Source organism: Clarias gariepinus, chromosome 17 (genome assembly GCF_024256425.1).
Source record: "Clarias gariepinus isolate MV-2021 ecotype Netherlands chromosome 17, CGAR_prim_01v2, whole genome shotgun sequence".
Taxonomy (NCBI): domain Eukaryota; kingdom Metazoa; phylum Chordata; class Actinopteri; order Siluriformes; family Clariidae; genus Clarias; species Clarias gariepinus.
Window position 1 is genome coordinate 7,653,268 of NC_071116.1, and position 12,027 is coordinate 7,665,294.

Genomic DNA, 12,027 nt, shown 5'->3' on the forward strand with positions numbered 1-12,027 from the left:
TGGAATGTTTATTTGCTCTATAAAACACGATTAATTTCAGACATTACTAAAGGCATGCCTGGCAACATGGGCTGCCAAAAACATTTTAGACCAAAATAAATTAATAAAATAAAAAATAAATAAAAACACATACTGCACTTAAAATAAGGGACAATAAAATTCTTCTCCCTCTCTTTTTTTTTTAACATCCAACAAAGTGGTCAAAAGCAGAGCTTGAACACTGAACAGTCTAAATTTAGTAAAGTTTTCCTACTGCAGTTCTCTTCAAAATTGTTTTTTTTAATAAAACTTTTAAAACTAACATTAAGTAAACTTGACTTTTTTTTAAAACATCCTTTTAAATTGGATATTTTTCCTTTTCAACAACTGGAAAACTATCAGTGTAGTATTGAACAATTTTCTTAAGAGTTCTCTTAAAGACAATTTTATTCACTCAAACTCTTAGTATTGAACCCGTAATTAACCATAGAAATTTTTTTTACATCATGGCAATGACCTATTACTGCATCAAGCGATTTTTTAGTGATTGGATTTTAGGTTTGAGTGACTTATGGCCAAGAGACAAAATCACTCTCTGAATGAAATCAAATGTGCTCTTCAGAGCTGCAGGATACTCTAAGTTTAGAGCATAAATCAGTCCAAAGAGCAGACACATTGCTTGTGGAAGATTTTCCACGTTATCCACAACCATGGTACCTTCCAAAATGATAGCTGTTGTTATGGCATCAAGATGCAGGGAGTAGGGTAGTGTTGCGGTTGCAGAGTGCTCGGGAATCACCGTCAGAATTCCAATTGTAATGTCGGACAGGTCTTCATTGTCCTCACAATCCTAAAAACAGGGCAAATAGCAATAATGAGGTCAAAGTAAGCCACGATACATCTTTAAGAGCAGATTAAAATGTGCAACTAAATTAATAATACCATAATATGTTTAAATATACAGCCCTTTTCAATCAGTACACAGCAGTGGATGCAGGAAAGAATACAGACATTCAAACCACTGAACGAAAAGACAATAAATCAAACTGAAGGTCAGCTATATAAATTAAGACCTATTCTAAAACCAATAATTTGATATTCAAAAAATTATCAAAATACATAACTATGGAGAAGAATTGATGAAAAAAAAAAATCACCTATAAATGTCAAATAAATATAAATATCTATTTCTTCCTTCTTTCAATCTAATCTCCTTTCTGTATTTTATATTTATTTTACTGTACTTTATTACCTTTTTTACTTACTATCCCTTGCATCTGTTCTTTATTCTTCCTACCCGTCTAAATTTCCAACCTCCTGTCTGTTGTCCTTCTTAGTCTTGTTTTTCACTTCCTTTCTTTATGTAATATAAAATGTGTCTTCTTACTGTCTGTGTTTCTTAATTTATCTTAACTTTCTTTTCTCTACCCCAAATCCTCTTTTTTTTTTTTGGTCCTTGCCTACCCCTTTCTTTGTTTCAGTTTCCTGAATGTTCAGATCTCAAAACTGTTCAAAGAACAGTTAAATGTTAAATAAGAATCGCATAACAGACAAAACTTACAAAACAGGTCTTGTAAAAATCTGTGGGGTCCTCCCCGAGAAGGAATGGTAGTCCATGAAGAACAGCGGTTCGTCTTGCGTTGATGTTGGATTTCTGCAAAGTTATGATTAAAAATTACTACTTAATAGAGCTCATGACACTAACACAAAACAGAGCAAAGGACAACAGCAAAAGAAACTGTGTCTGAGAAGCTTACATCATTTTCAATCTGGTGCAGAATCTTTTTAAGTTTTCCGCCAATGTCTCCACCTTTAGTCCTGAAGATATCGATGAAACGTTGAGTAAATTTGTCCAGTTCTTGAAAGAATTCTGATTCCAAGTTTTTGCCAGATATGCGACTAAACTCTGTAAGAATCTAAAAAAAAAAAAAATGTTTGTGACAAACTGACATTAAGCAATCACTTTTTACCGATATGTGCAAGTATAAATTAAATATAAATTTAAAAAAGTGGTTAAAGAGATAATTTATCCAAAAATTATAATTTACTTGCCCTCAGGTGGTTCCAAAAGTGTATAAATGTCTTAGCTCTGCTGAACACAAAAGATGATGTTTGCCAGTAACAAAACAGATCTCATCCTCCATTTACTACCATAGTAGGAAGTAAATAGGGGATGAGATCTGTTTGGTTACTGACATTCTTACAAATATCTTCTTTTGTGTTCGGCAGAACAAAGACATTTATACAGGAACTAACTGAGTAAATGAATTAAAATTTTTGGGTGAACTATTTCTTTAATTATCATAAAACCAATGCAGACAAGAATATCAACTCACCTGATTCTGTGTGAAAAGGGCTGGCCACCTTTCCACTGTATTCTTCACTGCAGGCTCCTTTTCTATCAGTTCTTTTCTACGCAAGGCAAATGTAGAATTCATGTTCTGGGCTATCAGTGCAGAATTAACATGACGTTTCTTCATGTCTTCCACCATCTCCTTCCTTTTGGACTCCATGCTGGCTTCATCTTCACCACTGGGGAAGTTTGGTAGAAAATTGATTTCAAACCTCTTGGGTCTTTTGATGTTTCTCTGAGGCTGCTGTCCTCTTCTTTTCCCACCATTTATGGATACCTCCAAACATCCAGCTCGACGCAGTTTAGAGCGGTAGTTACCCATTTTCCATCTGAGGCTATCATACCACCCATTCCACCCCTTAGATGAGCCAGGCTGGGTAAGGCAGGGATGTTTTTTTATCAAAGCAGCAGCAACAGCCTCAAAATCTTCCTTATCTGGGTAAGCTTTGTAACTGTATATCGTCTCTGAGAGTTTTTCAAGAATCTCATGCTTAAGCTCTCCTGACACTTGTAGATATGTTTGATCTCGCATGTACTGTAGATTTCCCTGACGTAATCTGTATTCAACGTCAACAGGAAAAGTAGGGATCTCAAAAGTTTCTGGCCATGCGGTCCGTAGACAATGAGGTGAATGATCATCAGAAGCCACAGACAAGACTTCAGTGTCAGCTGTGCTAGAGGTTGGTGTTGTCACAAGGGAGACAATCTTCAGTGTGGGCTTATCTGGCAAGTCAGCAATGTCGGTAAGATTTACAAGAGAATTGTTGAAGTCTGGATCTTCATACTGAAGTGTGAACTTATACTGAAGTCCCAGCTTTTCTTCAAGTTGCTCCATCAGGGAGTCAACTGTCTGTGGTTTCACAGGAAGGACTATTTTTCTGATGTTTTTTTCACAAACTATAACTCTGAGTACAGTCCTTGTCTCCATATTTGTTCTTTCTACAAAGGTTAAAGAATCGAGTTAGTTTTCGTAAATTAAAGTGATAGCTTTAACAGAACAAAAATTTTTTATAAATTACATCACTCTAAATTAATCCTTGTTTAAATGTACTTTAAAAAGTACACAGATTCATTAATAATTTCATGTGACTTGTCGAACCATACAGTTCGAGTATTTAAGGCAAATAAATGGGTTTGTTGAGAAATCAACTTCAATATATAATCCATTTCACTGAAACAACCCTTCACACAATAGAATTTTAATGCTGTTCCATTTGAAGCATGCAGGATGTGACAATAAAAAAAAAGAATTACATTTCAGTTTGTTTCTCAAGAAACCCATTGATAAACTATTCAAACAATTGTAGTTGAATGAAATTATATAATGCTTTTGTGTTCTCCTGAAGCTTGAGAAGCAATGTCTGTTTTCCACGACTTTTCTCCCTAATGTAGTATTTAGTCATTACCAATCCTGAATGAAAGTAAATAACTAGGTTTGTAAATTCCCTTTAAACCTAAACTATCATTTATTCAGCATATGATATAATGTTTGAGTGTAGCATAGGTCCTGCCCCGAAGTTTATAGGCTGGCAAAGGAAATGGGTCATTCAGATCTGAAAGTTTGGTGATTGACAGTGATAGCACATGACTGCAAAGTTCAAAAGAACGGAGGTGCTCAATGTACCAACATGTCAGATCTTTACACACAAACAGAACATCACTGGTGATGACAAGAATTTTGAAAATCTGCCTGAAATCAGGCAGACCTGAACAAGTACCAACAGATAAAACCATATCTGGATTATACTTGATACCATCAATGCTCACAGATGATGCTGTGAGGACAGTGTTCTGAACTGCATATGTTTTTCTCAGGAATTCCTGAATGTTCTCAGGGAAAGTTGAAATCAAAGTACCAGTCACCTTTTCTGTCTCAATGGATGGCTTGAGAAAGGAGGGGGAGTCAATGTAGTAAGCCAGCAGCCTTTGATGGCGAACTGCTAAAGTTTGTGGAACATTTTTGAAGTTTTTGGTGTCATGGATTACCTGCTTGAAAAATTTGTGTTTTCCCTCAAACCGCATTGTCCACATATCTCTTAGTGGTCCATACATTCTTATGAGTTGTGGATAGTGCTCAATGTAGTGGTGTTTGGGGCGCAATGTGAAATGAGGAAAGACTGTTAAAAGTAAATGTCTGTGTTCTGCAATCTTTGCATCAAGAAAATCAAGAGAATCCTCAGTGAACTTGAATGCCAATGTCATTTCCAAAATATCTTTCAAAAGCAAAACAATTTCCCATGTTTTATCATTTTCAGGGATATTAAGGCCCACCATGAGGGGCAGAAGTCTAACAAGTGCCCAATTCTCATGGGCATTACCCCCAATAGTACCTTTGGAGGCAAATGTGCCTGGGATGATCTGAGGCTGATCAACTTTGTCTGAGAATTTGTAAGGAAACTGCTTGATAGCTTGATTCAGGGATTCAAGAGAGATTAATTTCCTTGAGACCAAATCATTAATGCACAAGGACATTTCAATAGGGATGACACCCTCCATAAGGTCATGCATTATGTCAGGTGGAAAACCACCAACTGTGTGAAAATGTTCTAACCTTTCACTTAATACACAGCCCCCTTTCACACCATACTTCTTTACCAAATTCTCATTGTGTAACACTTCAGCCACTTGCCTGTCATGCTCCTGCTTGGTTCTCAGTTCAAATGCTCCAGAACAGACCTCCTTCTCCTGGATTTCACTCTTCTTTGCTAAGCAGAACCGACATGGGTGCTCAACATTGAAACTCTCCTGTAGTCCTGCGAAAGAATGTGCACCAAGATTATCAGATGAAACAAAAAGCACACTTCCTTTTACACAGTCTCCTAACTGTTCAATGTATACACCATGCTTTTCAAGAGTTTCAAGGTCCCGAACAAGTGGGCGCAATATTTCTGTGTAACCATGCTGTTTAACCGCACTAGCTCTGCATAAAATTGCTAGCTGAATTGACTGAAGTGATGAACGATCTTTTGCGGGAAGATTGGCTAGAACCCAATAGAGAGCAAACATTTTGTGTTTTTTTCGAGAAGTGCCAAGGGGATTGGCCAGCTCAAATTCATTAACATAAAGACCCAGGACAATTCTGAAGGTCTCAGTGTTGAAAAAGTTATTTTCTTGATAGTGAGTGCCATCTCTGTAAGTCTTAAATTCATTAACTGATCGATCATTGCAAAGAACCCTATTTAGAATGTCAGCCCGGTTTAGCATTTTCTGCAACATTTGTAAAACTGGCACATAAGAGACTGACTGTGAATCAAGCTTGTATTCAACTGGCATGACGATCAGAAATTCACTCTGAAAATATGATGCTCTTCTGCTAATTGTGGAAAGAGGCTTACCATCTCTGGTCATCGTCAAAATTGGGTTACTGTCTTTTACTGCATTCACTATTTTTCTCACTAATGAATCACAGTCATTCAGTCCATGTTCAAGGAGAATTTGCTGAACAGAATGGTAGACAAGGGGCTCTGAAAGAAGTAAAATTTGATTTATATGTTGAATTATTTCCTGCGCAGCCAAATCTGAAACATGCAAAATCGCCTGCATTTTGAGAAAAAGTGAGGCTAAATTATGCTCCAACTGATGATACAATTCAAAGTTTTCATTCTCTATATCATTTTCCTCCATATGTTCATCTACAGGATCAGTGGTCAGAGGCTGTTGTTCTTGCACATTATCTACACTTTGTGTAGTAACATACAAAAGAATGTCAGACTTCAACTGCCTCTGATCAAATGCTCCATGCTCTCTACATTTATGGGAATTAAATGTAGAGTAGACATTGCTCTCAAAATTGCAGTTGTTGTATGGACACTGCACAGTTTCATGATTTTTGAGGTGCTGCCGCAAATGAGAAAAAAAAATAGACTCTGTGCAGGGCTCCTCAAAACTGCAAAGTGGGCAGTGAAATATCAAAAGGATGTTATCACATGGACTGGATTGGCTGCCATGTGCCTGATAGGAATGATTTTTTGTTAAATGCACTCTTAGTGCATTAAATGATTTAAATGAGCACAGACAATCTGTGTAGAGACATGGAATTGGAGTACTTCTAGTGTAGCTTCCATGTTTTAATCTGTAGTGTTTCAACAGCCGAGCCCTCTTTTCACACGAAAACAAACAGAATTTACACTTCCACTGCATGACTTGCATGAATTTAAGCCCCCAAAATAAGCATATACTAAATTTAAAAAACCACACAAAATAGGTTACCTGCTTGTTAATTAAGATATTTTCATTCAGGCATCGTGTCGTTCATTTCCATGTGAACGACACGTGCGGATCGAACGTTCTAGAAAGAATGTTCATGAAGGCCGCACGGGGTTTTACACATCATTAATGAGAAACTTAAAACAGATTAAAATATCTTATAAGCTGTAAATAAAACGAGTGTTCAGTAAAATCGATTTTTTTTTTCAACGTAGCTAGTAAGCCATTGATCACATTCCACATAAAAATACTTCAATGTGCCTTTTTATGTATTTTCCTCTTTCCTCACAACTAGCAAATGAAAATTGTATTTAAGTTTTTAATGAGCAATACAATGACACTGGGGTTTATGAACAGGTCATTATAAGAGTACTTACTTCTTGTGCCACCACATGCAGAAAACGCGCTGCTCAGTCTGGTCAACGTCCTCTCCGAACACCTGTGTTCCGTCGTATTACGCATGCGCGAGACGAAAGCGCGATTAAGAAATTAGAAGATTAGAAGAGTTGTTTCGCGCCATCCTGATATTTAACCAAAGGCCAGTAAATCAAGCTCTGTTCATACAAATACTGTGTTAGATAGAGAAGCAGCAGCAGCTGATTGGCAATACGTTTAAATCTTACTGCTTTCCCAGTTATTTTACAGTATAGCGCAAATGGGGAAAAGACCCAGAACCTATGAACAAATGAATACATTAATAAATAAATACACGCGCACACGTGTGTGCGTGTGTGTGTGCGCGCGCGCACGCGGTAAAGGGAACATAAATTTGTGTGTCTCTACTCCTTTTACCATGCGCGTACACACACGCAGACACACGCGCATGATAAAAAAAGAGCATAAAATTTGTGTCTTTATGCAAATAGAGACTTGGCTGAAATAAATGTACATTTTAAAACATAGGCTGGAACATATTCCGTATATAATATTATGCACATATAAAATACATGATAGATAGATAGATAGATAGATAGATAGATAATTGTATAATTACATATTTATATATGAAATTATTTTTAACTTAACTTAGGGTATTTACTATTTACTAACATACATTTGCAACAGTGTAAACATGTCTTCCGTACAACACACTCAACACTCTTAAGTACTATATACTAAATTTGTTTAGTTTAACCACTGCATCCACCAAAAAGTTCACACTACTAAATCTAATCAAGTTAAATCAACAAATTTTTTACAGTTAGTTAGATTTACAAGCTTTTCTTAAGTAGATTCAGCAATTACTTTTTACAGTGTACTATTGCTGTATTCGTATTTTCCATTTAACCACAACCACTTCACTTTGGTCAGATATAAATCATCATAATTTCTTCTTTTTCTTAATCTTCAAAGCAAAACAGCAGATTAAATTACATGAACTGAAGAAAAACTTGTTGCAATAAAGATTTTTACATTTTTCTGCATTGCAATTTGATCTGAATTGAAAAAAAAATCCTTAGAGGATTTACAATGCTTGGAATATGTGGCACTGCAATTTATTGTGGTTGTATATTTCAAATGAAAGGGTAATTCAAGCATTTAAAATTCAATGCTAAAATATTTAAGTTATTAAATTGCTGTTCAAAAATATTTTAAAATGATTTTTAAGTAATCATTCAAGTCGACAAAATTCAGGTAATAAAATTCAGGTGCAGGTCCAATCCAGGTCTTCACAGCCGCGATACCACAAGAAGAGCAACGGATTGCCGATTCCTGCGGTCCGTGCCGCAGTGTACTTTAAAGTGTGCTTCCTGCTCCCTGTGCAGTCTACTTCTCAGAAACTACTTACCGATCGGAACGCAGCACTCTTAACACGATGGGTTGCCATTTTTTTTAAACGTGGAACGCGTTAAACGATATACAGTACATTCAAAGCAAAACAGGTATTCCGGGAAATTCAGTGTCCCTATGTTTCCCCTGTCGCAATCAAACGTCAAATTATGACGTCACTCGTTACCTAACGCTGAGAAGGCGAACGAGGATTTAGTTTTGCTCTCGTTTTAAAGTGTTTTATACGAACTTTGTAAATTAAACAAATAACCTATGCAAAATAATCCAGTGTCTTTTCGTTTTTTTTGTATATTTGAAGATAATTCAGGCGTTTTAGGCTGGTTTGCTGGGCAAGTACTGACATCGCGACTACTTTTATTTCGCGTACATTAGCTGTGTGATGATAGATGTGATACTCAGGGGCGTAGCAAGCTTTTCAAAAGTGTGGGGGATGAATGTGGGCATTAGCAAAAACAAACAAACAGAAAAAGGGGAAATACAAAGGAAATCGCTCCTTCCACCTTGCGTCGGACACATACTGTAGGGCTGACACTCTCTCAGCCTCGACTTTGACCTCGGTGGAGGTCTTCAAAAACACAACCGGCCCGCGCCTGCAAACACTGTTCACTGTTCATAAGACACACAAACATACGAGATTTAGACGGACAAACATAAAGGTGCACATCAGTGAACGGAAAAAGGGCTACGGGCTCGACTGGAATAAATTGGGAGACACACGGGGTAGACCCAGGTGAACTTGATTTGGTGCTAAAGACATATAGTGAAACAAGTAGACACGCAGACACACTAGGGGGAGACAAAGCAGCGGCTCAGTAATCCGGTGAGCCAGATCTTATTCCCCAATAAGGCTGAGCTGGGCCAGGTGTGACACTGTGGAAGTATCAGAGATGTCTGAAATTGCCTCAGAGACATGTGTGCTTAGGTAATACAGTGAGATGATGTTTTTTTAAAAACACTATTTTAAACAAGAGACTCCTGGAAATCAATTCACCTAGTTATTTGTAATAAACTTCAAGTTTCCATACTTTGTGAAATTAAAGAAAAAGAACCAATTCAGATACATCATTTAATGTAAAAATGCTATTATAATATGTGCTGTGCCAATTATGTATGTCTGTTTTATCATTAATATCCATACAGTATATCATGGATTTCAGGATATCATGTTTCCCCATCATATGTGGGTGCTAAGAGATAAGAAATCAGTAAACTATAGCCAGTTAACAAATGAGCAAAACTTAGTTTGTTTTTGTTCCTCCTTCCTAGAGTTCATGCCTTCTAAAAAGACAAGGGACGCTCTTTGCTTTATAAGTCTCCATGTGTCTGTGATTACTCTAGCATATTAAAACTGAGGTAGGTCTTCAAGTTTCACATTCTAGTCTGGTGGTTTGTTAATCTTTCAGTTCCTATACCATGGTATACGTCTATACTATTATGCTCTATACCATGATGCTCATCTATCTAGGACCCTGTCTTCTTCTCCCAAAGACGAAATGTTCAGGAGGGAGACATTTAGTCAATTTTATGGCTGTTTTGTGACAATGTGTATTGTGAAATTGGTATATGAATAATATTGTATTAAACATGAGTGATGAGGGAGTTAGAAGACACCTGCCTACCCAGCCAGATCATCTTAGAAGTAAGAAACACTTTTTAACACAGAACATGTCGAATTCCATACAGTTTCCCATATTCCACACCCCTATTGTCCATGTCACTTTGTTTTGTCCGAAGAGCAGGGGTGATGGTGGCTCTTGCCAGTGTTGGCCAGAAGGGTGGTATTAAAATTATTGTTTAAAAATCTAATTTAGAAAGTATAAAAACTGCCAGACAAATTAAAATTGATCTGACATTGAGTGTTGAGGGAGGAAGAAGACAGCAGCCTAACCACCCATATCACCTTGCAGAGAAGCAAGACTTTCACCACAGGACATGTCTTATCCTACAGGTTTGTTTTAGGAACAGTATTAATGCTTTATCTCAGTTCCTTTTGACAAGGAATTCGAAGTGCTTCATTACTGTTATGTTGTATTAAACTTGGAATTTTTTTACTGGGAATCTTCAACTTTCTCATTGTTTTCTTACAGTAGTATAACAGTCAGAAGTTTTTTAATGTGTCTACTGTGGTAATACAAAATAACACCACAAGGTAGAAATTCGTTTTTGTTGTTGAACCTGTCCTCTTCCACTGAGCAATGAGCTTCAGGATGCACATGGAATGGTGAAAAAGAAAGTGGACGACTGCTTGGCCAGCCAATTCACCCTGCCATGGGATGAAGACATAAGACATTTACATATGCATATGGAAGATATGTTTGCATATGCAATTTCAAGCCTCAATTCTACCTATAAGTAGTGTTTGATTATTATTTTATCAAATTTCTCTTCTTCTGTAAAAAAAAAAAAAAAAAGAATTCAATACAAAGTAAGTTTAATTAGTAAACTTGGTTTGTATTGAAAAACATCTCTATTGCCATGGCTGGACTGGCCATAGGGCATACCGGGCATTTGCCCGGTGGGCCGATGGTAATTTTCGTCTTTTTGTGGGCCGGCCGCCGATGATTTTTTTTTTTGTAACGTTATAAACTATTAAAGGTGGCGGATTGGCCAATTGGTCATGATCGACTCTGGGCTGGACCAATTACAGCCGAGGAGGTAAGATGCACCCTCCCGCTTGCAACGGCTCAGCAATCACATATCATTGCTGAACAAAAATGGAGAACAAAAAACGCAAAGCAGCAGGGGGAGCCGAAAAAATTAGCGCCAAAAAGAAACTAGCGCTTCAGGCAGATGCTGCCAAATGTGCTAAAATATCACAGTTGTTTGGTGGCTATAGTGGAGCTTCCACTTCAGTAAAATTAGCAAGTGATGGAGGCCAGCAGCCGCAGGTTGAAGGGGGAAAGGGGAGGCAGGAGGAGGAGAGACCCGAGGCGGCCGCCGGTCCAAGTGGCAGAACTGAACTTGAGGTAGCCTAAGTAAAACCAAGTAAAACTATAAAAAAACTTATAAACCAAGTAGGTGTAGCTTATTTTCGTTGTGCTTGCTAACTTTTTACAGTCAGTTACAATAACTCCTACTGTATACTAGTTAGCATGATGACAGAGTTTCTATGCTGGTGCTATGATGTTACTGAGAGTGAATTATTGATAAGGTTAGTTAGTATGGGTTGCCAATAAAAAAATAAAATAAAAAAAAACAAAGCTGGAGTTATCCTGTGTCTTTACGCTGCGCAGCTGTCTCGGCTTCTCTCATTCTCTCCCCCTCCTTCTCCTGTTGATCAGCTGATCGGTTTATCAGCTGTTTGCTGAAGCCACAGCCATGAAAGCTGCTAGTCATGATCGGTTGAAGGGAAGTTATGAACTGTTTCTGAGAGACAAATAACACCAGGATCCTTTTCTACATAGCTGACAGCTGGTAACTGTGCAGGGGCGGGTCTAGCAAAGTTTTGCCAGGGGGCCAGGTAGGGCATTAACAAGGAAAGGGGGGCACAAAGAAATACTTTTCTTTCTTATTCTCATTTTAAATGTCTAGCTTTTAAATAATTATCCGAATCTTACAACCAAAGTGGTCGTTTGATGTTAAATGTATAGAAATCCATTATTGTTTATAGTAAATATTAAGTCTAAAAATATTAAGTCTCTGTAAGCCCAGTAAGCTTACCATCTGTGCAGTCTGAAATTATGTCGAAGAAAGATGTT

General features: G+C 37.3%; 2 protein-coding genes across 2 annotated transcripts; both read right to left on the bottom strand.

Moving 5' to 3' along the window:
- On the bottom strand, positions 1 to 3,580 carry LOC128505490 (uncharacterized). Its single transcript, XM_053475933.1, has 4 exons — positions 2,316 to 3,580; positions 1,737 to 1,895; positions 1,541 to 1,633; positions 1 to 829 (listed from the first exon to the last, which is right to left on the bottom strand). The coding sequence occupies exons 1-4, from the start codon at positions 3,258 to 3,260 to the stop codon at positions 500 to 502; spliced, it is 1,527 nt and encodes a 508-aa protein (XP_053331908.1). The 5' UTR covers positions 3,261 to 3,580; the 3' UTR covers positions 1 to 499.
- Position 3,581: 1 nt separating this feature from the next.
- Positions 3,582 to 7,000, bottom strand: LOC128505571 (uncharacterized). Its single transcript, XM_053476074.1, has 2 exons — positions 6,916 to 7,000; positions 3,582 to 5,085 (listed from the first exon to the last, which is right to left on the bottom strand). Exons 1-2 carry the CDS (start codon positions 6,998 to 7,000, stop codon positions 3,803 to 3,805), a joined length of 1,368 nt encoding a protein of 455 aa, XP_053332049.1. The 3' UTR covers positions 3,582 to 3,802.
- Between the last annotated feature and the right edge of the window lie 5,027 nt (positions 7,001 to 12,027).